The sequence below is a fragment of the Podarcis gaigeae genome (assembly GCF_964106915.1).
Source record: "Podarcis gaigeae genome assembly, chromosome: 2".
Lineage (NCBI taxonomy): Eukaryota > Metazoa > Chordata > Lepidosauria > Squamata > Lacertidae > Podarcis > Podarcis gaigeae.
In genome coordinates this window covers 108,882,743-108,909,283 of record NC_139679.1, presented here as the reverse complement: position 1 = coordinate 108,909,283, position 26,541 = coordinate 108,882,743, and the positions used below count along the sequence as shown (strand labels likewise).

The 26,541-nt window shown below is 46.1% G+C and overlaps 2 protein-coding genes across 3 annotated transcripts in view; both read left to right on the top strand.

Moving 5' to 3' along the window:
- Positions 1-1,207, top strand: part of LOC310835735 (uncharacterized protein) — a 28,811-nt gene extending 27,604 nt beyond the window's left edge. The window contains exon 16 of the mRNA XM_083720682.1: positions 255-1,207. Within this exon, the coding sequence (XP_083576808.1) occupies positions 255-838 (584 nt within the window). The 3' untranslated portion in view covers positions 839-1,207. The remainder of the gene's footprint in view (positions 1-254) is intronic.
- A 2,782-nt stretch (positions 1,208-3,989) lies between these two features.
- LOC310837615 (E3 ubiquitin-protein ligase TRIM7-like) lies at positions 3,990-24,995 on the top strand. 2 transcript variants are annotated; one of them, XM_083724499.1, is made up of 7 exons: positions 3,990-5,138; positions 11,997-12,092; positions 13,255-13,485; positions 18,526-18,548; positions 19,010-19,122; positions 20,700-20,735; positions 22,851-24,995. In XM_083724499.1, the coding sequence occupies exons 1-7, from the start codon at positions 4,572-4,574 to the stop codon at positions 23,363-23,365; spliced, it is 1,581 nt and encodes a 526-aa protein (XP_083580625.1). In that variant the 5' UTR covers positions 3,990-4,571; the 3' UTR covers positions 23,366-24,995. The 2 variants fall into 2 exon arrangements, with proteins under 2 accessions (XP_083580625.1, XP_083580624.1); XM_083724498.1 differs by having other exon boundaries at positions 19,007-19,122.
- The last annotated feature ends 1,546 nt before the right edge of the window (positions 24,996-26,541 follow it).

Sequence of the window (26,541 nt, the reverse complement as noted above, 5' to 3'; positions counted from 1 at the left end):
ATTCCGCCCTCCCCAGCCAAAGCCGGGCTCAGCGTAGCTAACAACAGTAATAGTGGTGGGCCTGAACCCTGTACTCTTTGTCTGCCCGCCAGATGTTTAGGACTTCAGCTCCCATCAGATCTAGCCATTATAGCAATAGAGATGTAGTAAAAATGGAGAAATGTACACCAAGTGGGAGGCGAGGGGCACCTCTGCATTGTGGAACAAGTCACTTTGTGGAACAAGACTGAAAACGGCTTGCCTTATGCCTTCAGCAGATGCTGCTCTCTATCCGGATGTATCAAGTTCTTTTCTACCATTGGACCGAAGGAACGCAGGATGCGAAGAACTCCAGGAGAGGCTTCCTGCCTTAGACTACGTCCCTGACGCACCCAAAAGATTGGATTCCAGAGCTTTGGTTCTGGGCTGTGATGGATTTACCTCTGGGAGATACTTCTGGGAGTTGGAAGTGGGCGATGGGGAATTCTGGGCCGTCGGGGTCACCCGAGACCCGTCAAAGAAGAAGGGCATGATGGGGTTCAGCCCAGAGGAGGGGATCTGGGCCGTGGGGTTATGGAAGGGCCAACACTGGGCTCTCACGTCCCCTGTGACCGCCCTGTCCTTGAGCAAGCCCCCAAGGAGGATCCGAGTGTCCCTGGACTACGTGGGGGAGTGTGTGACCTTTACGGATGCGGACACCGACAGCCCCATATTCACGTTCCCACCGGCCTCTTTTAATGGGGCGCGTACCCACCCCTTGCTGTGGGTGGTGGGGTTCCCGGCTCATTCTGTATTTCTGAGGCACATGGGAGTGAAATACCCAGCCGGGGTCCATGAGATGGATATCCTGAGTCCATGATTTTAACTCCTTTCCATGGACCCGGTGTAAGAGGCGGGGGAGAAAGATGTCTAACTGGCCAAAGCAGAGAACCAAGCTCTTTGGGAGCAAGAAAGTTTGTGTGTTTTACCTCTGTGTGATCTTTGGGAGAATAGGAGGAGGTGGCGGAACTGTTCTCCTTGCACCAAGGCCTTATGATGTTGCCCTATGGAATAGCACAAGGACTGTGAATAAAGAAGACTGTAGGCCTTGAAAAAATAGTATCGCTGTTAGGACATCCTTCATTATACAAAGGATTGTCAAGACTCCTCTTCCTAGTGGTAGATTCGAGCTTGTTCAGTTTGTGGGGGGAGGGACTTGCAGATATTAAAAATTGAAATTTTAACTGCATTTTCAGCTGGTTCATATTTAACACATTTTTTATTTATTTCTTTTCCTTTAAAAGCAACTGTATTTTAGCTTTAATACTTAGCAGCTGATTTATATTTCATTGAAAGGGTTTGCTCAAAATGGAACACTTCATCCAGAAAATTTTTGCTTCCTCTGCGGGTGACGCTAGCACAGAGGTGATGATCCTGAATTGGGCATCCTAAGATGTGGCAGTTCTGTTTGTGGATAGCTTTTAATCCAATCTCTAGGGCAGATTGATCTCTTTCCTCCCACTGCTTCATTCTGAAGTCCAATTTTACTCCTGCTTTACTCAGTTGGTATAAATCCTCCACACAACAATTCTAAACTGGGTGTTCCAATTTTTATGAAGGTGACAAATACATTGTGCAAAGAATCTTGGGACAGTAGTTGAGGTGGATACATTTTTTAAAAAAACAACACACCAAACATGTAGTGTTCTTCAAAGCATTTCACACACTCTGCTTTTGGAATATCTCACTTTTCTGAATGTGTGTTTGTGAACATGGCACTCATTGGACACAGCATGATTTTAGAGTGAATGGGATCCAGTGTGAAAGGAGTGCCATGCTTTTTTTTTTGTATACTACAGGAAAAAATAAGCCTGTTTTAATAAAATTGCCTTCCCAGTAACAGGGAAACAGTGTGGAAATGATCCAAAGTAGCTTGATGTGTATATGTGGCTCTTTAAAAAAAAAAAAAAAAAAAAGCATTTCAGCAATCCTTATTCCATCCTCCCCTTGCTGAGCATCAGGAGAGTAGAGGGCAAAATTAGGCATTGTAAAACTTCCATTCCATATATACTGAGGTAAAAGTTCCTTGCTGGTACCTTGGTTCTCGAATGGCTTAGTTGTCAAACAATTTGGCTCCCAAACGCCGCAAACCCGGAAGTGAGTGTTCCAGTTTGTGAACGTTTTTCAGAAGCCGAACGTCTTCCACAGCTTCCGATTGAGTGCAGGAAGCTCCTGCAGCCAATTGGAAGCAACGCCTTGGTTTTCTAACAGCTTTGGGAGATGAATGGACTCCTGGAACGGATTAAGTTTGAGAACCAAGGTACTTCTGTGACCTTGAGTTGGAAAGAAATCACAGTCTGTTGGACTTCTTTTCTCCTTAGGCTTTCCCAGCCTGCTTGTTACAGCAAAGCAGTGCTCGTGTTTATAAATCCATAGTTCCCCTGTGGTGAAAGGCCTAGTTTTCACAAATCACATTGCTCCTTCATACGTCTTCTTCCTCTAATGAGCAAGGATCCAACAGTAGGCGGAGTTTGGGGGGGATGGGGAAGCATTAAGCTGTGTGATGCTCTCTTTGCAGTTAAACTAGTTCCATTCCAGAAAGGTTTGTGTCACATCTGTATGTGATAAGTAACCCAAGGAGCTAAGTTCCATTGTGAAAAATCTGCATTTACACCTCAACGTCAGGTTAGGGATGCTATTTGCTTTGCTTGCCTGCCCACCCACTCTGCTGTTGCTTCTGTGGGTAACACTACAAATCTGCCTGGTCTGAGCACCCAAGGCACCACCTCCCTAGCTTTTCCTCAGCATTTCTAATGTCCCTGGAGTTCAGAAAGGCTCTGGTGTAGCCTCCGAAAATAAACCCTCCACCTCTGCCAGGCTGTAGTGCCCTCGGACAACAGGCGACTCATCTGTAACATGACCTCCTACCTCAATGTGTGTCCATTGCTGCTGGTAAAAGTAAAGGACCCCAGGACAGTTAAGTCCAATCAAAGGCGACTATGGGGTTGCGGCGCTCATCTCGCTTTCAGGCCAAGGGAGCAGGCGTTTGTCCACAGACAGCTGTGGCCAGCATGACTAAACCGCTTCTGGCGCAACAGGACACCGTGACAGAAACTAGAGCACACAGAAATGCCGTTAACCTTCCCACCGCAGTGGTACCTATTTATCTACTTGAACTGGCGTGCTTTCGAACTGCTGGGTTGGCAGGAGCTGGGAGAGCAACGGGACCTCACCCAGTCGCGGGGATTCAAACCTCCCGCCTTTGGATCGGCAAGCCGAAGAGACTCGGTTTAGACGACAGCGCCCCCCGCGTCCCCTGCTGGGGCTGATACTTCCACACTAGCCCTTGATTCTTGCCTTGCTGGCCAGTGTAATAGCAGTTGTTTCTTCGGAGGATATACCTGAACGTGGAGGTGCCTTGTCACTTGTTGACTTCTCCCTCTGCTATCCCAACCCCTTGTGCAGACTCCTGTCACTCGGCCACTTCTAGCTGTGGCGCCTTCTCACTGGGCCATCCGGATGGGAGAGGGACACAACATGGTGGGCTTCAAAGTTCAGTGCGTTGAATTGCACTTAGAAACAAACGTGTGACCAGTGGAGATGACTTAGCATTGGAATACAGTGGTACCTCTGGATGCGAACAGGGTCCAATCCAGAGCCTGTTCGCATCCAGAACTGAACGCAACCTGCGTGTGCGCAGGTCGCCGCTTCTGCACCTGTGCGTGACTGTTAACGACTGCAATTGGTCTTACAGGAAAACGAAGTTGCTGAATTGCAACTTATTACCAAACTTAAAACCACGGAGAGACCTGGTCTGAACAGAGACATTTGATTCTTATCTCATTATACATGATTAAGCTATTTTTAGCCATCTCACCCCTTGCTTTTTCCTGTAAGACCATTGCAATCGTTAACAGTCAAGAGGTTTACCACACCTATCAGCCAATCACCCATTCCCACCACCCTTCTGAGTAACACTCCTCCCCACCCTCTCACTATATATGAGGGTCTGGTGACTTTTGTTTCAGTGTATCTGAAGAAGTGTGCATGCACACGAAATCTCATACCAATAACTAACTTAGTTGGTTTCTAAGGTGCTACTGGAAGGAATTTTTTAATTTTGTTTTGACTACGGCAGACCAATACAGCTACCTACCTGAGTTTCTACAGAATGCCTTTCCCACGTGGCTATTTAGAACCAGGTTTATGATGATGATTTATTAAATTTGTATACTGCCCTATACCCGCAGATCCCGGGGCTGTTCACAAGATAAAATCACAATATAAAAACACAAAATAGTTGCGATTAAAAACAAAAACAACAACCCAATAACACCCCCTTATACATCTGAGACTATTGGGGACAGTGTCCAGATACAAATGAATGACTATTCTGGCACGGTGGAGCCTCCTCAGCTCTAATGTTAGAAATGAATCATTATCCCCAACCCTGCTGAGGCAAACGAAATGCCACCCGTCACGCGGGCACGGGAAGCCCAAACGAGGCCTGCTGCTGCTCCTTTTCTCTCCCCTCTTGAAACTCTGAACAGGCCTAAACACTTCGCTTCCTGGTCTTGACTTGTTGCCAATTTAAGAAACCAGAAACTCCTGAGATGACCTCGGGGCACCAGCTGGTTTCTGGCTCAGAAAGGCCCGCCTTGTGTTTTGTGCCAAGCATTCGTTCCCTGTATGCAGTTAAAGGAGAAGAAGACGGTGGAGGAGGAGGAAGAGGCGACGGCACTCCAGCCGGCCAGGAAGGAGCCATGGCTGCCGTCTTCCTGCCAGGTAACCTTCAGGATGAAGCCACTTGCTCGGTCTGCCTGGAGTACTTCAAGGACCCCGTCTCCATCGAGTGCGGCCACAACTTCTGCCGCTCCTGCATCGCCAAGAGCTGGAAGAGCCTGGAGAGTGATTTCCCCTGCCCTCAGTGCAGGGAGGTTTTCAAGGAGAAGAGCTTCAGGCCCAACAGACAGTTGGCCAACATGTCGGAGATCATCAGCCAGTTCATCATGCATGGCGGCAAGGGCCTGGAGGAGGACGGGCTCTGCGAGAAGCACAAGGAGGCCCTCAAGCTCTACTGCAAGGACGACCAGAAGACCATCTGCGTGGTGTGCGACCGGTCTCGGGACCACAGGCCACACACCGTGGTGCCCATAGAGGAGGCTGCCCAGGAATACAAGGTAAGAGATCTGATGTGCTGGTGTTCTGCGCAGGTGTGGTGGGAGTGGCCCCTAGCTGGATTGATCACAGGCCTTTAGACGGACATTGTTTGCTGCTAAGAAGACAACCCCTAAAGCTGAGAGGAAAGTTCTCTCCATAATTTGTGGAAGGGGAGTGGAGGAGAGCAGAGGGGAAGGGACGAGAGACCCTTGGATCTCAGGGTTGGACTGCCTTTGGTTTTTGCTTTTCCAGGATACCTAGAACAGGAGGTATTGGCGCCTGTCACTCTCTGAGCCCCCTCAGGATGTTGTCATCATCACATAAGAGCCCACCCACCTCTCAAATTTGGCCCACAAGGGGTCCAGGAGTTTATGATCTGGCGCTCTAGCCAGAAAATATTCCCCCTCTCCTGCCTCCGTTACCATATGGCTAGATAGGACCCAGGCAGTATTGTCTCTCTCTCCCCTGATGCCCCTGGAAGGGCAGGATACAAATATTATTTAAATTGTAAAAGCTCCATGTCGGACTTTGGTTAAAGGCACAGGAGAGAAACTGATCTCAAAAGCTGAAAGCTGCAGGTTTCAAGGATGAACATAGAGAATTTGATTCCATTTGCATTCATGAGCAAACCTAATTTGCACTTTCCAAAGCAGTACGCAACTCAGGCACAGCAATCTTCCCAAATTTGCATGTCTCCCAATTTTGCAGCGCAGTTCTCCAGTCACGTAATGTGTACAGATATGCACGTACTAGAGTAAAGTGTGCATACAAGTGCATATATCAGTGAAAATAGTATACAGGAATGCATTGTAGAAGAGATGTGTATTTTATTCAAAAGTGCATACGAAGTTGTGTCGGTAGGGGGAAATTTGCACTGAAATGCTGAGTTTTTATAAGGATGTGGTTTTCGTTTGTTTACAAAAATGCACAAACTGATGTGGAATTGTGGAGGGCAGGTCTTGGGAATAGAAAAAAAAAGCTGACAGAAGCTGACAGAAAAATGGACAGACGAGTCCATCCCTAGTCTGGATGTGGCTTCTTAGAATAGCCATGCATAACAATGCCTGCCTAGATATCTCTGCTCCCTAGTTAGCCCCATTGAGCTCAATGGGACTGATTCCCAGGTAAGGGTGCATAGATTGCAGCTTGAATTTCCCATTAGAGGGCAGGCATAAGTTGCACCTGTGCTGCTTGTCCTTGTCAGGCAGGAAAAGGTTAAGCAAGTAACCAAATTCCCGATCTATTTCTGGGAGGGAGAGTTCCCAAAGTGGGAATAAGGTCACAGGCTGACACTGTTTCTCTGGAGAGCAGGAGCCCAGCTTGCTCTTTGGCTGTGCAGTGCCAATAGCTCCTTAAAATAGAATTTCCAGCTGATGAAGGAGGGATGGCTGCAGGCTTAGAAAGGCTGGTCCATTGGCCCTGGAAGATTTTGGGGCAAGTCGTTCTGTGCTTGAGCTACGGGTCCTCCACCAACTTCCCTTTACACAAGTGGTCTTTGCACTGGGGACCACATAACACCAGTCCTGAGAGACCTGCATTGGCTCCCAGTACGTTTCCAAGCACAATTCAAAGTGTTGGTGCTGACCTTTAAAGCCCTAAACAGCCTCAGTCCAGTATACCTGAAGGAGCGTCTCCACCCCCATTGCTCAGCTCCGAGGGCCTTCTGACAGTTCCCTCACTTCGAGAAGTGAGGTTGCAAGCGAACCAGACAGAGGGCCTTCTTGGTAGTGGCGCCCACCCTGTGGAACGCCCTCCCTTCAGATGTGAAGGAAATAAGCAGCTATCCTATGTTCAAAAGACATCTGAAGGCGGCCCTGCTTAGGGAAGTTTTGAATATTTAATGCTGTATTGTTTTTAACACTTGATTGGGAGCCGCCCAGAGTGGCTGGGGAGACTCAGCCAGATGGGCGGGGTATAAATATATTATTATTATTATTATTATTATTATTATTATTATTATTATTATGTGAGAATCTGCAGCTGGGTCTCCTTTTTTTATTTTTATTTTTAATACAGCTGCCGGGAAGGGTTCCCAATTTACATAGGTACCCAAGGGTGTTTGAAAGCAGTTTCAGCTTTCAATTTGAAGGGCAGTGATTCAAATCGGGGCTATGGTCTGACTGCACATAACATAGCAATCTTGTTGAAGCTACATTGTTCTGTCGTGGGAACTTACAGGGGAACCCCAGGGTTAATGTGATCTGGTGCTTAGAGCAGGGATGGGCTACAACTCCCATCAGCCCCAGACAGCATGGCCAGTGGTCATGGAGGATGGGAGTTGTAGTCCAATGACACCAGGTTCCCCATCCCTAGGTTAAAGCCAGGTGTTGGGATAGGGCTGGTGAGTTGTGGGTTCGAATCCCTGCTCGGCCACAGGGTTTACTGGGTGACCTTGGGGCAGCCCCCATTCAGTCGTACCTACCTTACATTGTTGTTGTGAGTTTAAAACAAACATGAGAGGAACCCTGGTGGGTCATTCTGTTCTGCATTCTGTTCGACCAGAATTTTCCCTCTGCCTATGGGAAGCCCACATGCAGGAACTGAGAGCAGCAGTACTCCGTCTGTTGCTGCCAAATTACTGCTGCAACCTGAAAGGTGTGTGTGTTTTTGTGTAAAACCACATGCCAATATGAGCTTTTTGGAAGAAAGCGAGACCTAAATGAAACAAAATAAAGCTATGCCACTTTTAGTTTTGTTTGAAGGAAGGTTGGACGTAAATGTAATAAACAAAGAATAGATCAGTGAATTGTTTTTTTTAAATTGAATTTATTTCCTATCTTTCCTCCCCAAGGGTGGCAAACAGATACACATTAAAAAAACACACCTTATTGACAGCTGCACAAGTTATTATAGCTAGGAAGTGGAAGGGGCAAGCAGAAAATAAAATGGAAGAATTGTATAAAGAGCTGTGGGATATAGCCGTTAACGATACATTATGTGCCATTAAGGTAAGATGGGGAACATACAGGAGAAACGAGTTTGAGGAGATATGGAATGTGTTTGTAGAATTTGTACTTCTAAAATGGAAAGGGGTCAAACCATCACAAGAGGTGTTGAAATTTTGGGAGGTTGGATAGTTACAATGGAATGGTCCCAGCGGTGGGGTGCACATTTTTATTCCTATTTATGTATGGTTATTACTTTGTCAAACTAAAATTTTAAAAAAGAAAAAATAAGGCAGAAAGAAAAGGAAAACAAAGGAAAACATTCCAAAACAGATTAAAACATTCCAAAAACAATTTAAATTAAAAAACCCCCAACAAGCAGTCACAGTAAAAAACTTTCTTCTGTTCAATAACCTTGGGGTTGCCAGGAACAGTATTCTTAAATAATAATAATAATAATAATAAAATTATTTATACCCCGCCCATCTGGCTGGGTCCCCCCAGCCACTCTGGGCGGCTTCAAACAAAATACTAAAATACAATAACCTATTAAACATCAAAAGTTTCCCTAAACAGGGCTGCCTTTAGATCTCTTCTAAAAACTTGGTAGTTATTTTTCTCTTTGACATCTGGTGGGAGGGCGTTCCATAGGGCGGGTGCCACTACCAAGAAGGCCCTCTGCCTGGTTCCCTGTAACTTGACTTCTCGCAGTGAGGGAACCACCAGAAGGCCCTCAGCGCTGGACCTCAGTGTCCAGGCAGAACGATGGAGGTGGAGACGCTCCTTCAGGTATACTGGACTACCAGATGCCTGGGAAAACAGGAATGTTTTCAAATTCCTCCTGAAAGTTAACAAAGGAGACAGGCACAGCTCACTAGGGGAGGGCATTCCACAGCCACCGCTGAAAAACCGTGTGGAAGCAGGAATAACACAGCCAGTCCCAACGCCACTGTGCCATTGCTCTGATCATTTTTGGAGTCCCCTGGCTTATTGCATTAATGTAAAGAAGAAACAAACATTGGGCGACCAAGTCACAGATCTCCTGGGCAATGTATATTTAGGCATTCAGGTTAATTTAGCTAGAACAGCTACCGCTCCATGCATGAATCACTGGTTAGTTCCAGGTATCGCTTTCTAAAAGGAATGTAGGGAGCTTGTCCACATGGGCCATCACTTAGCACGGGCAGTGCAGACATACCAAGGCTAAGCCTCCTGGCCCAGCTCTGAATGGGAGCCAAGCTGGGAGGTACTAAGGAGCAGGGATCTGTCAGGACGTGCAGATAGCAGTGCAAATTGACATTTAGGGCTCCTCTAAATGACCTGTTTATTGAGGCTTCGATAGAGTTTAGACTAGGTCTGATCCTTACTGAGCATTTGTTCCGATTTATTTGCAGGAAAGGTGGCACCAACGATGACAATTCATCCCACATTTTTTCAATGCATTTCCCCATCACTTTCCTAACTGCAAAAGGTCTGTTGTTGTTTTTTAAGTAGGTTAGTTGCACAAGGCTGGCAGACCGCTTTAACTGTGCAAACCTACATTTCCTGCAAAATGCAGTCAGTCTGGAAGCAACATGGCTGCACATTAGTCATCATTTCTCCATGCCTGAGCACATTGAGAAGATGACCCTCCTTTTAATACTCCTTGATGTCTATTGTAAGTCAGTGCATTAAAACGGTAAGCAGGACTTCATCCAAGCCAGGGATCACTAGGTTTGAACCTCATAACCTGTGTTTGGTATCCATCACCATTAAGCATGTGAAATAACACAGAGCCAACTGTGGACTGCATCTCCCTTGTCAATCATCATTGTGACAGTGGCCTACGTGAGAATTGTTTCCCCTTCCTCCAAGTCTGAGACTGCGGCTTTGAGCCAAATCTGAGTCCAGAAGCATCTAATTTTAGAAATTAAACACTGGAGGTGTAATAAATCCTTGTCACGTGGTGCTGCCAGGTGGAATAGCAAGGCAAAAGCATCGCCTTTCTCTGCTTTCAGCTTCTGAGTGGAGGCAGGATCGCTGGCTTGAAACACCTGGCAACCCTAATGGGCACTGCCAGTTGCAACTCCACACACACACACACACTGCCGGATTGACATATAAGCTAAACAAGCTATAGCTTAGGGCCCCGCTCTCTTGGGAGCCCCCCAAAAAATTTAAAGAAAAAAACAATCACTTGATGTACATTTCCAAAATATAAGATAAAAAACATAAAATAAAACCTACTGACAGCAACAGTGTTTTGTGTTGTGTAGGCTTCTAGGATGTAAGTCATGGGCCCTGCCTGCTAGCCTGCTCCCTAAAATATCACTGGTTTGCTCATTTCTCTATATAGGGTGCCTACATTCTGCACGGACTGGTTGCATGGCAACATGGCAAATGGCTTTAGATACCTATTAGGTCCATCAATTACCAGATAGCATATATTCAACACAAAAAACGGTGGCAATTTGTTGTTGACGAAGGACAGCTGGGCATATAAAGGGCCCCATTACCTTCAGTAGCTTAGTGTCTCATCAAACTTAAATCTGGCCCTGCGTGTGTGCGCACACACACTTGTTGATGTTGTTTAGTTGTTTAGTCATGTCCGACTCTTTGTGACCCCATGGACCAGAGCATGCCAGGCATTCCAGTCTTCCACTGCCTCCCGCAGTTTGGTCAAACTCATGCTGGTAGCTTCAAGAACACTGTCCAACCATCTCGTCCTCCGCCATCCCCTTCTCCTTGTGCCCTCCATCTTTCCCAACATCAGGATCTTTTCCAGGGAGTCTTCTCTTCTCATGAGTTGGCCAAAGTATTGAGGCTTGGCCAAAGTATTGGAGCGCACCCACCCACACCTACTAAAATCTCTGCAAATATACAAGTTGCTGTCAGGGATGGCGTTGTCCTGGGGTGGGGGTCCAATTAATTCTGCAATACCTGGCGTTCCTCTTGCCAATAGGATTTCCCACTTTTATCAGAGAGATCCTGGTTCAATTCCTCACTCACCATCGACCCCAAATGGGTGACTTATCACAATCTCTCGGCCTACTCTATTTCATAGGACTGTTTTATAAGGATAAGGTGGGTGGAATTATTGCAGAACAGCTTGAGCCCCCTGGAATAAAGCTGGGATAAAAATGCAGTAAATAAACAGAATGCCGTGGTTGCTCGAGAAGCAGCAATTCCGGAGGTTAAGCCTTCTGCATCACTGTCCCACCAAGCTTTCTGTGCTTGTATTCCCACTTAATGCAACTCCTTCTCATTAGTAGCATTGGACCCTGCCTTAAACTGAGACAGACCATTTGTCCATCTAGGTTGGTGTTATGTATTATGTTCTCACCCTGGCCAAAAGGAGTATCGTCTATGTAGTTTTCACTCAGGTCCACGTCAGTTTAGGTGGGAAACCCTACTTTAGGTGGGAAACCCTGGGTTGTTGTTGCTACAATGTTGACAGCCGGCTGCCTATAAAAGCAGGCCGGCTGAGCTGTTTGCTGTTCAGTTCTGTTCCAGCTTACAAATAAAGAGCTGCTTTGAAGAATCACTGTGTCTGATATGTTCACCCACAACATAACAGCTGGTACTGTTTTTATGGCCATATACCGGTATATATATATAGCCAGAGTCTTTCTCAGGGAGCAGGTCTTTCCCACCCCTACCAGCTGGATGTTAAACTTGTAATATTTTGCATGTAAAACGCATGCCGTTTTTATACAGATGGTGAACTGCAGCCTGATGCAGCAAAAATATGTGATGGGACCAACTGACTAATATTTATTTATACATACATACATACATACATACATACATACATACCCCGCCCATCTGGCTCAGTTTCCCCAGCGACTTTGGGCAGCTTCAAATCAAGTGTTAAAAACAATACAGCATTAAATATTAAAAATCTGTTTGGTGGCTCCAGGTATGGATTGCACTTTCTCCTGCAGAACAGATCCCAAAGTACACGAAAAATGCAGGAACTTTTTTTTAAATCAATTTTATGTTTTTGGATCTTAGGAACAAATTCAGGCCCGTTTGGATTTCTTGAAGAAAGAGAGACAGGAGCTTCTGGAATTCAAAACGCAGGACGACAAGAAAAGCCAAGACCTTTTGGTGAGTATCAGTTGTTACTTACAAGCTGGCAAATGGGTACAGCATTGACTCAGATGAGGGTGTATAATATAACAGAGCTGAAAAGGGTTGAATGGGGGGCCCCTGCTCTTTTGCCTTTCATAACAGCTTTATATTGTGACGATGTGTGGAGCTGGTAAAGCAGAGATAAGCATTATCATGCACTGCACATGTCTGTCCATCTAGCTGCTCTTGAAGGCGCAGAGCATGCCAAGAATTTGAATTAGAAAATTTTGAATTTGAAATCCTGCAGTCAAGCATTGCTACACAGAGAACAGAGGTCTTTGGCTACATCCTCACTCAGAAGAGAGAATATAAATATGCTTTAGCATTGCTTCTGGGTTACATGACAGTAGAATACAAGGGGTATCCGGATGAGTTCCACAGCAACAGGTTCACACCCAAAGACCTCTGTTCTGTGTGCCAATTGACTTCATGGGCAGGCACCTTGGTTATGTGGCTGGTTAAAGCAGTTTCAACTCATAACAGAGCACAAATTTACAGTGCAGATGACAAACTAGGTGAAAGGTTAGGAGTGTCCCTTGTAATTTTTGCAAATTATAAGTCTGTTCCTTATCCTCTGCTGCCATCTATTGTTTGTAGTTATTTATCATTAATCTCCATCTACAGCCTTTGTGGAAGCGAAAAGATGCTTCCTGGATGCTTCCCTTTTGGGGGGCAGGATTCAAATCACATACCGGCAAATTCAGGTTACACGATTAAAGTGGATTTGGAGCTTGTAAGCAACTAGCCTACATCCCATAATGCTTTTTGCAATAAGGAAAGTGATGGCAGCATGTATTGGAAAGTGTAGGTCTGGCTGTCATCCCAAACACGACAGTAGATGCCCTCACTTGTAATTTAAGGGGATGCTCTTTTTAAAGGCAGAGTAATGGTAAGGTTACAGGTTTTAGGGGGTCAGTCTGGATGACACCCAGGGGTCCCTTACAAACCTGTGATCCTTTGTAGATGAGGTTAGAATCTATAAGAGGCAAGCGGCCAAACCAAAAACCCCAAAACCACCATTCTGAAGGGCCCTTTTATTGACACCATTCTGACGTTAGTTGGCCAAAGTTGTGTTTTGAGACTGTTTGGTGGTGTTAGCCCTTCTGCTAATGGGCAGTCTTGGTTTTGTTTCTTTAAGAAAACTATAGAGACTGAGAGACAGAAGGTCCTCTCTGAATTTGAAGGGATGCGCCAGTTTCTGCATGAACAAGAGCAGCTTCTTCTGGGTCAGCTGGACAAGATGGAGAAGGGCATCACCAAGAGGCAGAACGAGAACATCACTGAGCTCTCCAAGGAGATTTCTCTCCTCAACAAACTCATTGCTGACCTGGAAGACAAAATCCAAGAGCCAGTGCTTGATTTCCTCAAGGTAAAACTTTCCCCCAAAAAATTACGCATGCATCCCATAACCTTTGTGCAAAGCCAAGCCTATTATCACCCGCATCGCTTATAAATTATCTGACACACTGCACCACGATTGATGTCTGGATGTGTACACACTTGCAGAACTTGCATGACCTGTTGTACTTTCTTGATCAAGTACTTAGAAACCTCGCCTCTGGAAGGTGCTTTCCTCAAGGAAAGTAAAAGTCATGTTCTCTCTGCCTTGGCAGTGCTGGATTTGACCAAAATATTGACATTTAGGGTGGTCTCCTAGGCCACATTCATGCCATACTTTTAAAGCACCATGATGCCACTTCAAACAGTCGTATAAAGGTAAAGGACCCCTGAGAGTAAAGTCCAGTCGCAAACGACTCTGGGGTTGTGGCGCTCATCTCGCTTTACTGGCCGAGGGAGCTGATGTTTGTCCGCAGACAGTTTTTCCGGGTCATGTGGCTAGCATGACTAAGCCGCTTCTGGCGAACCCAGAGCAGCGCATGGAAACGCCATTTACCTTCTCGCCGCAGCGGTATCTATTTATCTACTTGCACTGGTGTGCTTTCGAACTGCTAGGTTGGCAGGAGCAGGGACCAAACAACAGGAACTCACCACAGTTGGGTGGATTCGAACCGCTGGCCTTCCAATCAGCAAGCCCAAGGCTCAGTGGTTTACACCACAGCGCCACCCATGTCTCAAACAGTCATAGCTTCCGCCAAAGAATTCTGGGAGCTGTAGTCTCTTAAGGGTGCTGAGAGTCGTTAGGAGAATCCTATTCCCCTCACAGACTACAGTTCCCAGAGTTCCTTGGGAAGAAGGATTGATTGTTAAGCCACTCTGGAGATTGTAGGTCATGGAGGCGGGGATCTCCTAACAACTCTTCATTAAGGGTGCTGAGAGTTGCAGGCGAAGCTTTTTACAGCACAAACTGAAGCATTATCACTTGCTAACATCTGCGGATTGAGCAGCTGTCAAAAGCAGAGGAGCCAGGGAGTTAGGAAGAATGTCGGTCGCCCTGACATCTGCAACAAATTGAATTAAAACAGGACTGAGTTTCTTTTGATTCAGAAACAATATTTTCTGATTTCTGTATTTTTGGAGAAAAATACTCCCCCTCACCCCTATCACTTGAAAATTGCTTTGCAGAAAAGCTGTGCTCTGTGGTGTTGATTTTTAAGCCTTGATTTTTCTGTTTGCCACTGTTCTCAAGTTGCACCTAATGTTCCCATGCCAAGCAGTTTCTTTGACCTATTTAAAGGCTGCAGAATTCCTCACTGAGGATGGCTGTAGCCCAGAAACCTGGGCTGTGGTCTCTTTCTATACATAGCATACTGTACTAAGGACATCATCACGATCATGAGAAAGACCACTACACACACACACACACTTTTATTAACTTTCAACATTTTAAACATATACAGTAAAAAAGCATTTTTGTCTTTTCTCTAATTTTTGCCAGCATCCCACCCCTTTTCCAATAGAGCTGCTGTTTCTCTTCTGCTCCTGCACCCAGTCTTCTACCTATCAAATCTGAACCAGGTCCATGTTATATTTTAACCACCACTCCACAAATGGTGGGCAATTCTGGTATGAGCATTGGTGGCGGTGTGGTGGCTGTGGACTAAACACTTGAACACCCTCTCTGTGGGCTTCCAGTGCTTCTCCAGACAGCTGCCTTTATACACAGAAGTCAGCTGTTGGGAACGGCAGCAGAAAAACCCTTTTAAAAAGCGTTTGTGACTCCTGCATCTATATGGCGGTAGATGGAGCAGGATGGAGTGGCAACTAGAAAACCAGAATGTCCTACACTAAGGCGATCCTTCCGTTAGGACAAGTGCTTAGGTTTGCCAGATGCAATGACCCTTGCCCTGATCCACAGGCCCAAAGGAGGTGCCTGTTGAAGTGTAGGTGGGTTCCCACAAGGAACACAGTGAAAACAGCAAGAACCTTTGTTGAACTAACAGAACTGAACAACAGGGGCAAAGCAACTTCTTATATACATTTCTGAAGGCCTGGGCCACTCCCACTCCCAACGTGATTGGCTATCTAAACTTCCAGGCTGCAAATCATGACTCAGAGTTTGAGGGCAATGACATAAGCCCAAATACTGAATACGTACTGTGATTGGATATCATGTATCGAATCAGAACACAGGGGCTCAGAATCCTTAGTCCAGACCAGGCACCCCCAACCTGCGGCCCTCCAGATGTTTTGGCCTACAACTCCCATGGTCCCTAGCTAACAGGACCAGTGGTCAGGGATGATGGGAATTGTAGTCCAAAACATCTGGAGGGCCGAAGGTTGGGGATGCCTGGTCCGGACTCAAGCTCAGGCAAACACAGACCATGGAATACATAACACCTTTGCAAGTGGTTTGATGCAGGGGTACCAAAGAAGGAGGCCAGAAATGCCAGAGGGATGCCCCTCTCAGACGCTGGGATCCAGTGCTGTGAGCAGGCTGCAGCTCCACCACACAGCTCAAACCACACACCCTGGTTGGCTATTGCAGAAGTTATGCTGCTGGGGCAAACACAGAAACAGCAAGTGTCTACCATGACTCTCTACTCCTGGGCAAACATTTTATGCATTACTTGCACAGAAAACTGTCGCTCATGAAGGGGGAGCAGGAAAAATCTTAAACATGTAGCAGAGTTTACAAAAAACAGACCAGAGGCAATTGTACTTCATCCAGTAGAACTTTACTTTCTACTGAAGGCAAATGAGCATAAATGGTTACAAATCCAGTGTAATCAACAATAAAACTTACACTTAAAAGAACTTATAATCAGAACTAATCAGAATAGGAAAAATATCTACATATCAGATCAATACTTTCTGTACAAAGAAATGGAAACTGACAAAAACGCCAGAATCTCCCATCAGCCAGAACCTCCCATCGGTCCACAGGTGGCAGGCATCGAACTCTGTCTCCTCTTCCTAGGCCAATAGCCAAGCGTGCCAAGACAACAGAGATAAGTGTGGCATCAAAGCAGGCCAATTAGCATATATCAAAGCAAACAGATAAACATAGTGAGCTCATTCTTGCATCAAATACTAGTTAGTCTCGGGGTTATCTTGACTACCAAGATGGCCTTTACAGGCCTTAAGGAACAAATATTCACCGTTTGGTTCTACACAATCCTCCTCTCTTCCCCCTGCATGCTGTTCCAGGGTGTCAAGGACTGGCTGGATGCAGAGAAGTGGTGGGAGGCAGCAGCTGGGGGACCTTCATGGGAACCCCCAGGGGAAGAAGGCTCAGAGCCCGGGGATTGGTGGTGGGACGACGATGAGTGGCCAGAGGGAGCAGACCGGGAGGAGGAGGAGGAGGAGGAGGTGTCGGAAGCTAAAGAGGTAACAGGGTTTAGCGAGCAGGGATATTCCGACAATTGAAGAATGGCAACAGAAAGTACAGTGGTACATACACTTCAGGTTACAGACGCTTCAGGTTACAGACTCCGCTAACCCAGAAATAGTACCTCGGGTTAAGAACTTTGCTTCAGGGTGAGAACAGAAATAATGCTCCAGTGGCTCGGTGGCAGCAGGAGGCCCCATTAGCTAAAGTGGTGCTTCAGGTTAAGAACAGTTTCAGGACCTCCGGAACGAATTAAATACTTAACCCGAGGTACCACTGTATTGGAGTATGCGGAAATAGCAAGGCTAACTGGAATAATCCGACAGCAGGACGATGAGAAATTCCAAAAAGAATGGTCCAAATTTATGGTAGACTTAGAGAAAACTGTACATAAATAAAGACACTCACAGGACTGAAATAAAACTCATAACGTTTATTGTAAACATGTGGTTAGACCACAAGATGCAATGCTGTAATATAATAAGGAATGTATGGCTAAAGTAGAATACAAAAATTTATTAAGGAATTATAGACATTTATAGAATGTATATATAGCAGCCACGCTTAAGTAAGAGCAATGCAGAGAAGCCAGAAGAGGGGTGGAGGGAAGTTAATTCGGATAAGATATAGATTGAAAGGAGAATAATATTGTTAAGCTGTATTGTGTTTAAGATATTTGGAAAAAATTACTGGGGGGGGGGGAACACCAGGGTTTAGTGAGCAGGAAGAGGCTATGGCAGAGAGCAGCCCAGAGAGAGAGGCGGAGGCTGGAGAGGAGGGAGACCAAGAGGCTGCTGAGAGTGCCAGGGAGTCTCCCCCTCCTGCTGTGACCTGCTCCACTCTCCCCTGGTCTCCCAGAGCCCAAAGAGGTATGAAGAGGGTGGAGCAAAGACAGACAAGGCGTCGGAGTCTCAGGTTGCTTGGGAAAGACCCAGGGGAGGAGGAGGAGGCTTAGAGAGCTGTGGGAAGGCAAGGACCTTCCATCCTCGCAACTGCCCCATTGGGGCAAGATCTACGGGGAAGAATTGCTGGGCTCACTAGGCCCCAGCTGCTGTTTCTTTGAAAGGGTTAAATTCACTGACACCTTGTGAGTTACTACTGACCTGCTACCGATACCCGCCCTGACACCGCCACCCCCCCCCCCCGCTCAAGTTGATTGCTGGGTGGGGTGAGAAGATGGGGGAAGCCCTCTTGCGAGAGCAGAAATTGTGTGGGGTTCTGCTGACGCGACTGGTTAGGTGAATCCCACCCATTGCTTCTGGAATTTATGTGAATAAAAGGGGAAGCAATTGCAGGGGGTTGGACTAGATGGCCCTTTGGGTCCCTTCCAGCTCGACGGTTCTGATTCAAAAATGGAATGAAATGCAACGTGTTAGATGACTGCTCTTCCCCCAACCCTCTTTCCCTCCCCTCTCTTGTTTCCAGTGTGGTGTAGTGGTTAAGAGCAGTAGACTCGTAATCTGGTGAACCAGGTTCGCTTCCCCGCTCCTCCACATGCAGCTGCTGGGTGACCTTGGGCCAGTCACACTTCTCTGAAGTCTCTCAGCCCCACTCACCTCACAGAGTGTTTGATGTGGGGGAGGAAGGGAAAGGAGATTGGCAGCCGCTTTGAGACTCCTTTGGGTAGTGACAAAGCGGGATATCAAATCCAAACTCCTCCTCTTCTTCTTTCTCTTCCAGGATGTGACAAGTGCCCTGATCAGGTACGGAGCTGCAATTTCACCCCCTCTTTGTTCTTTGTTCATGAACCAGCTGAAAGGTCAGTGCCAGCCATTCAGGGCAGCAGAGTCTCAGAGCCATATTCTGCAGGCTGCAGCCTAGATGACTCTCTCGGGTCATTACAAATCCCAGGCTCCTTATAACCACTTTGAGCATGAATATGATCCCACCCTCCCAATCTCAGCTTTCCATCACCTACATAGGCAGCCAGACTGGCAGCTCTCAGACAGAAATAGGGAATGTGGGGAGGGCTAGGGAGAAGGAAGAGTTATTTTCTTGTTTATTTGTGTAGCAGCGAAGCCACTGGGGTGAAGTTCAACCCTTGAAGCCTCATATGTAAAAAAACAAAACAAAACCCTCTTAAACTGGGAGGCAAAGCTTTGCTCTTTTGTCTGTCGTAACTCTCAGTTCAGTAACTCTTCTAATTTTCACAACCTGTCAGGAGCGATGACCTTAAATGTCAGAGGCCGGTTCCCGTTTCTTCTGACATGAAGGGCCACACCTGCAATTTCTCTCTGAAGACCGTGGTCCTCAAGGGAGTGCTAAAGAAATTCAAAGGTAAAGAGAAGCAACACCTCTCCGTTCAAACCCATTCTCGGTATTTTAGCATCTGAAAGCGGAAGTGTTGGCTTGTGGCATGCCATGGCCCAGCACAGAGCAGTCTCTTTCAGTCTCGATAACAATTTGCATTATTGATTTTACAGAAGACAGCCTGAAAGAACTGCTTTCTTAATTGACTAGCGCAGGGGTTGTCAGCCTGGTCCATACCGCCCACTAGTGGGCGTTTCGGGGTTCTGCGGCACAAGCTGAATCCTCCTTCCATTGAGCACTGGTGGGCGGTAAGGAAATTTTACCACCAAGAAAGATGCATTAGTGGGCAGTAGGTATAAAAAGGTTGACTACACCTGGACTAATGGGATGCATTGTTGAGTGCAGTGATGGCCTCTGTGCTAGCTGGATTTTCCGAAAGGGTTTAGACAAATTCTCCTGGTAGCCAGCAGTTTGTGGGGTGCCTGCTGTGTATTCTTCTTTTGCACCGGACAGGGGTGGGATTTGCTGCCTCTACCAAAGGCTATTACCATAATCATGGTGGCCGCAAGGAGCAGCCTCCATATTCAGAGGGAGGGGCAATAACGGGGGGGGGGGGGAGCAGCTGCCTCCATGCCCTGCTTGTAGCCTTCCCAGAAGACTCTGGGTGGTCACTGCTGGAATCAGAATGCTGTACTACAGGGGTGGAGAACTTCTGGCCTCTGGTCTTAAATTGGGCTTCCTGGTCCCATCATTTGGCCAGTGAGGTCGTTTTGGCCTAGCCACGCCCACCTGCCCTACACCTGGCATCAGGTATGGGGCAGGTAAAGAGACAGCAGGGTTGGGGGCGGGGAGGTTGCAGGTAACCTGTTCAGCAGCACCTATGAAGCCCCATGCACCAGGTTTTGCAAGCCCCGACAATCAGCTGATGCAGAGAGCTGTAACCAGCAGATCTGGAACATGGAACAAGTTGGTCTGTGCCAGCCTTCACAAAGCTGGTGCCCTCCAGATAATTTGGACTACAACTCCCATCAGCCCCCCCGAGGGCGCCAGCTTGGGAAATACTGGTATATGCCACTGACAATATTTGTTTATGACACAGAGGTTATTAACAGTTTCCATTTTCTTGTATGGGTGTGTGTGTGTTTGCGTACAGTCATACCTCATGTTACATTTGCTGCAGGTTGCGCGTTTTCAGGTTGCATCCTGCAGCGACCCGGAAGTACCGGAAAGGGTTACTTCCGGCTTTCGCTGCTCGCACATGCGCAGACGCGCAAAATGACGTCATGTGCATGCGCAGAAGCGGTGAATCGCTACCCGCACACGCACAGGCGCAGGTTGCGTTCTGCTCATGTTGCGAACGGGCCTCCGGAACGGATCCTGTTCGCAACCGGAGGTACCAGTGTATATGCATATCCAGGGAGCTGATTGTAATTGCAAGGGAAGTTAAATTACACACACACACACTGCAAAAAAACCTGTGTACCCAATGAAAAATAGTGGGTACTGTATAGTATAATATGTACGTATATGGTGTTTGGACAGAATCTCTTTCTGCTGTTCCTAGTTAGCCCTGATTTTCATTAATGGGCTTCCTCTTCTTTCAGATCACCTGCGGGATGAATTGGGGAAAGGTGAGAAAGGTAGGTGCTGGTAATTAACTAGATTTTCTGAAGAACCAGATCATACACCTGAATGTTCAAAGCAGACGTTGCGTGTGTTAATACGTATATCCAGAAATGAGTTTCAAGGGTTGTTTTTCAAGGCATGTAATAAAAACTCTGCCAGTCTCCTGTATTCTCTGTTTTCAGTAATGTCACTGAATACAGTCATAGCTCAAAAGCTCATGGTTGTTGCATTGGCTTTGGGCAGAAGTGTATTGGGAAAGTGGTGGACACTCAAATCAGAAGCTGAATGGCCACCTCTCAGGGATTATGTGATATAGCGGTTGTTTTCCCAGCCTAATTAAGGGAGGAGCAAAGTGAGAATGCTAGAGCTGTATGAAGAACCTAGGACAGAAATGCCCACACCATGCATTTAAAGCACATTCAACTCCTATTTAAATTGTGTGGCTTCACCCAAAGAATCATGGGAAGTGCAGTTTACACCCCCCCCCCGAGCTATAATTCTCAGCTCTCTTAAATTCTCTGAATTTTTAGGGAGGGAGAGTCCTGTGGTTTAAACGTACGTTGAATTTGCATTCAGTGTATGCTGTGATCCTAATTTACTTATCTCATGTCTCTGTGTTCCATCCCAGCACAACCTATTTAAAACATTATTATTTAAATTTGTCTACTGCCCTATACCCGCAGGTCTCAGGGCAGTTCACAAGATAAAATCACAAGATACAAGCACAAAATACATAATTAAAATAAAAACGAAAAAGACTCCAACACATTGAAAAAGGGCATTGGATGTCCAAATTGTGAAACCTGTCATAGGAATTCTAAGGTCTCAAATATAAAATAAATGTTGATAATTGCATAAGATAAACATACATAAATATATAGGCCACATGTCTAAAATAGTACAGGAGAGCAATCCAAAAGCATCTTGGCTCTTCTAAAATCTCTAAATATTTCCTCTGCCTCCTTAATCCCCTTTGCCTGAGAACTGGTAGGCAGATAGCAACCAGGGGAAGTTCCTGAAGGAATTCCTCTCCTTTATCCAGTGCCTTTTTTTTTCTTTAAAAAAATGTTTAGGGGTACTCTCATTTTGACTCAAAAAAAAAAAAAAAACCACCATTTTATAGCTCAAACTGGGAAAAATAAATAGTTAATAGACAAAACTACAGAAATTCACAAAATTTACCCCTGCATCCCCGCAGCAGAAAGCACTGCCTATATTTTTCAACCTCCTTTGTATAATTAATGTTTGCCCAGATAATAATTGTTAAATAGTGGGTAGACATAGCAGACGACGCAGCGATTTCTCCAAAGCAGCTCTATATTTGTAAGCTGGAACAGAATGTAGGTATGTTTGAATATTTTAAAGGATTGTATGAAATGTATGTTTGTATGCTTGTATATTCGCAATATGTGTGTATTAATGCTGAATTATTTTAAAATAAAAAAAGATTTTTTTAAAAAAGGAACAGAACTGCACAGCAAACAGCTCAGCCGGCCTGCTTTTATAGGCAGCCGGCTGTCAACATTGTAGCAACAACAACCCAGGGTTTCCCGCCTAAAGTAACTGACGTGGACCTGAGTGAAAACCAGATGGGCGGGGTATAAATAATAAAGCCAGATGGGCGGGGTATAAATAATAAATTATTATTATTATTATAATAACTATATACATGATACTCCTGGTGGCCAGAGTGAGAACTTCAATACATAATAATAATAATAATAATAATAATAATAATAATAATAAATAATAAAATATTTATACCCCGCCCATCCTTCTGAGTTTCCCCTGCCACTCTGGGCGGCTCCCAATCGAGTGTTAAACACAGTACAGCATTAAATATTAAAATATTAAAAACTGCCTTCAGATGTCTTTTAAAAATAGGATAGCTGCTTATTTCCTTGACATCTGATGGGAGGGCGTTCCATAGGGTGGGCGCCACTACTGAGAAGGCCCGGGCTTCTCTCAGGGAGGGAACCTCGGTGCTGGACCTCAGTGTCCAGGCTGAACGATGGTGGTGGAGACGCTCCTTCAGGTATACTGGGCCGAGGCCAGTATATACCCTTCCTGTTAATTTTCTCTGTTGTTCCCGCGTGGGGTTGACTTAACGCTCTTATCCTGCCTCCTAGAGGAGCTGCTCCTGGACCCAGAGACGGCCAACCACCTCCTCATCCTCTCGGCGGACCTCAAGGGCGTGAGGATGGGCTGCCGAAAGCAAGATCTACCTGACAACCCCAAGCGCTTCGACACCAACTCCCGCGTCCTGTCCACTGAGGGTTTCAAGTCGGGGAGGCATTACTGGGAGGTGGAGGTGGGGTCTGCCGACGGCTGGGCCTTTGGGGTGGCCAAGGAGTCGGTGCGCAGGAAAGGCTTGACCCAGTTTAGCCCTGAAGAGGGCATCTGGGCATTGCAGCAAACGGGAGGGCGGTACTGGGCAGTCACAGTCCCCAAGCGCACCCCGATTTTCATGCCCGAGAGGCTCCACAAAGTGAGGGTTTACTTGGACTACGAAGGGGAAGAGGTGTCCTTCTACAACGCTGACAACATGCAGCACATTTTCACCTTCAACGTCGCCTTTACCGAGAGGGTGTTCCCCCTCTTCTCTGTTTGCTCCACTGTCACCTATATTAAACTTTGCTCCTGAGAGCAGCTTCGTTCCAAGATGGTGGGCAGCTACATTATTTGCGCGCAATGAAAACAATAGCCCGCTTGCTTTCGATGCCAAGGCGTCCGTCCCTGGGGGCCACCACCGAGGAGGGCCTCGTAGTCACATAACCTTGTGATGGCTGCAGGAAAAGTGCTTTGGGGGTGGGAAATGCCTTCAGAGAGCCTGTGTAGTGTAGTGGTTAAGAGCGGTAGACTCGTAATCTGGGGAACCGGGTTCGCTTCCCCGCTCGTCCACATGCAGGTGTTGGGTGACCTTGGGCCAGTCTCACTTCTCTGAAGTCTCTCAGCCCCAGTCACCTCACCGAGTGTTTGTTGTGGGGGAGGAAGGGAAAGGAGAATGTTAGCCGCTTTGAGACTCCTTAGGGTAGTGATAAAGCGGGATATCAAATCCAAAACTCTTCTCTTTAAACTGTCATGGCTTCCCCCCAAAGCATTCTGGGAGCTGTACTTTGTTAAGGGCGCTTTAGGAGACGTTAATTCCCCTCACAGAGCAACAGTTTCCAGAGTGGTTTAACAAACAACCCTTTTAATCATCATTAATTAATGCAGAATGAGTACTGTATTGGCTACAACGGGCAAAACATCCTCCTGTTTCTCTCCCTGACATTACATGGAAACATTAATGTTTTGGATTCAAATTTTACACTATGACTTTGTGTCAGGTTTTGTCATTTCTTTACTCTGCATTGGATCGGTTTGACTATCAACATACCATCAAACCTCGGTTGTCGAACGTAATCCGTTCTGGAAGACTGTTCGACTTCTGAAACGTTTGGCAACTGAGGTGTGGCTTCCGATTGGTTGCAAGAGTTTCTTGCACTCAATCGAAAGTCGCGTTGGACATTCAGGTTCCGAAAAATGTTCAAAAACTGGAGCATTTACGTCCGGATTTTTGGCATTCAGGAGCCAGAGGCATTTGGGAACCAAAGTTTGACTGTGAGTCACTGCACAGACTTAAACTGACCCAAGTCATTCCTCCTTCACTGTGAGGGATGTGAAGGGTCCCTACCAGAGACTCATCGATGCCCTCACCAAACTAGAACCCCCAGAATTCTTTGTTGCAGGCAGACCATTAACCTAGCATAACCCTGAAAACCGTTTCTAGAGATATGCATTGTCTCATCTGGGAAGACTCAAATGGTTTGCATCATACATACATCATTTGGTTTTCTATACCTACTTTTTAAAATTCTGCAGCACGGAGTTTGACCGCATGATGACGAGCGTTTTGAAACTTGCTGATTGTTGAAAGGCCTTTGCAAACAGTACCTGTAGCTCTCTGGCTAGGCTTAGCCATTGTTGGAAGCCTTCAATGGGTGCTTAAGTTGCTCATTATCTAAATATGACCTTGGAATGTGCCTACAAATACCATCTATTTGCAGGATGGAACTAGTTTGTTTAGCTTGAGCAAGGGCAAGGAGACTTGAAAGACAGTTTGACTGACAGATTTGCTATGAGGTTGAGCTTATTTTGGGGGGGAGCGGGGTTGTATGGCCCTGGTGCAGCTGTGAACCTAGAACTGCCCTCCTGTGTACTTGCTTCTGTGCCTCTGTAATCCTTGCTCAATTTGTACATTTGTAAATAAACTGATTAGTACAGAGATACCATAAGTGTGTATTGATCTTTTCTCTGAAGCAAACGTCTCTGGACTTTCCCCTTGACTGGGGGGGGGGGAGGGGGAGGATGAAGTAATCTTTTTTAAAATTACATCTTTTAAATAACTGACATCAATGCATTTGGTATCATTACAGTCAGCCATTAGCCATTTCCCACCCATATGGTCCTGATATCATCATGTCTTCTTCCTCAGAAGAAGACAGATTGTTGCTCAAAGGCTGATATTCAATCTTGTACGCATCATGGGCATAGAAAGAATTTTTGTTAGGGGCAGGCAGGCTTTTTGTTAGCAGGGGGAGAACCTCCGTTAGCTATATATTTTTATTGATTTTTGTTGAGGAAGGGGAGCTGCCCCTTCCCGCCCCTACTTGGCTGCGCATTATTGCTTTTTAATTTATTTAATTAATTACCTCTCTCGCCCTGACCTAGCCACTGTGATCCACGCGACGGTCACCTCCAGACTGGATTATTGTAACTCGCTGCCCTTGAGACTGACTCAGAAACTCCAGCGGGTGCAGAACGCTGCAGCGAGACTCCTTACGGGGTCTTCGCTGCGAGATCACATTTACTCGGTGCTATACCAGCTGCACTGGCTCCCGGTGGAGTACAGGATCAGGTTTAAGGTGCTGGTTTTAATCTTTAAAGCCCTATGCGGCCTAGGACCCTCGTACCTACGGGACCACCTCTCCTGGTATGCCCCACAGAGAAACTTATGGTCTTTAAATAAAAACATCTTGAAGGTCCCAGGCCACAGAGAAGTTAGGCTGGCCTCAACTAGAGCCAGGGCTTTTTCAACTGTGGCTCCGACCTGGTGGAACGCTCTGTCACAAGAGACTAGGGCCCTGCGGGACTTGACATTTTTCTGCAGGGCCTGCAAGACAGAGCTGTTCCACCAGGCCTTTGGCCAGGGCACAGCCTGACTCCCTCCCTCGGCAATCTTCACGGAGCTCTGGCCCAATGGTGGCCAGTGGCTTGAATTTAATTAATTTTATAATGAATGATTTTAGAATGTTGTTTGTGCTGTACTTTTGTACTGTTTTATTGTTGTTAGCCGCCCTGAGCCCGGCTTCGGCTGGGGAGGGCGGGATATAAATAAAATTTATTATTATTATTATTATTATTATTATTATTATTAATAATAATAATAATAATAATAATGATAGATTTATTACCCTGACCTTCACTATAAGGTTTCAGAGCAGGTTGCAGCAATTTCAAAATGCAACATTAAAAACAGTTTAAAACAAATTAACAAACAAATGCTACCTTTCAGGCTAGGGAAAGCCCTAGTAGGATGCAAGGACAGCATCTAATTAGAAAGCATTGGGCATAAATTGGTCTGAGTGGAAATACACAGTACTTTGGTATGCTAAGTTCCTGTTAAGTTGTGGGCGAACATATCAGACGACACAGCGATTCTTCAGACAGCTCTTGTTTATTCACAGAACAGAACAGAACAGAGCTGAGCTGTAGGGTTCAGCCAGCCTGCTTATATGGAGTTCAACTACAAGGCAACAGTAACAACTTCCTGTAACT

Excerpts from the sequence above, each read along its gene's own strand:
- LOC310837615 (XM_083724498.1), top strand. The coding sequence starts at position 4,572 with ATGACCTCGGGGCACCAGCTGGTTTCTGGCTCAGAAAGGCCCGCCTTG. Across the intron at positions 12,093-13,254 it reads AGAAAAGCCAAGACCTTTTG|AAAACTATAGAGACTGAGAG; the intron begins GTGAGTATCAGT and ends TGTTTCTTTAAG. Across the intron at positions 19,123-20,699 it reads AGTGCTAAAGAAATTCAAAG|ATCACCTGCGGGATGAATTG; the intron begins GTAAAGAGAAGC and ends CTCTTCTTTCAG.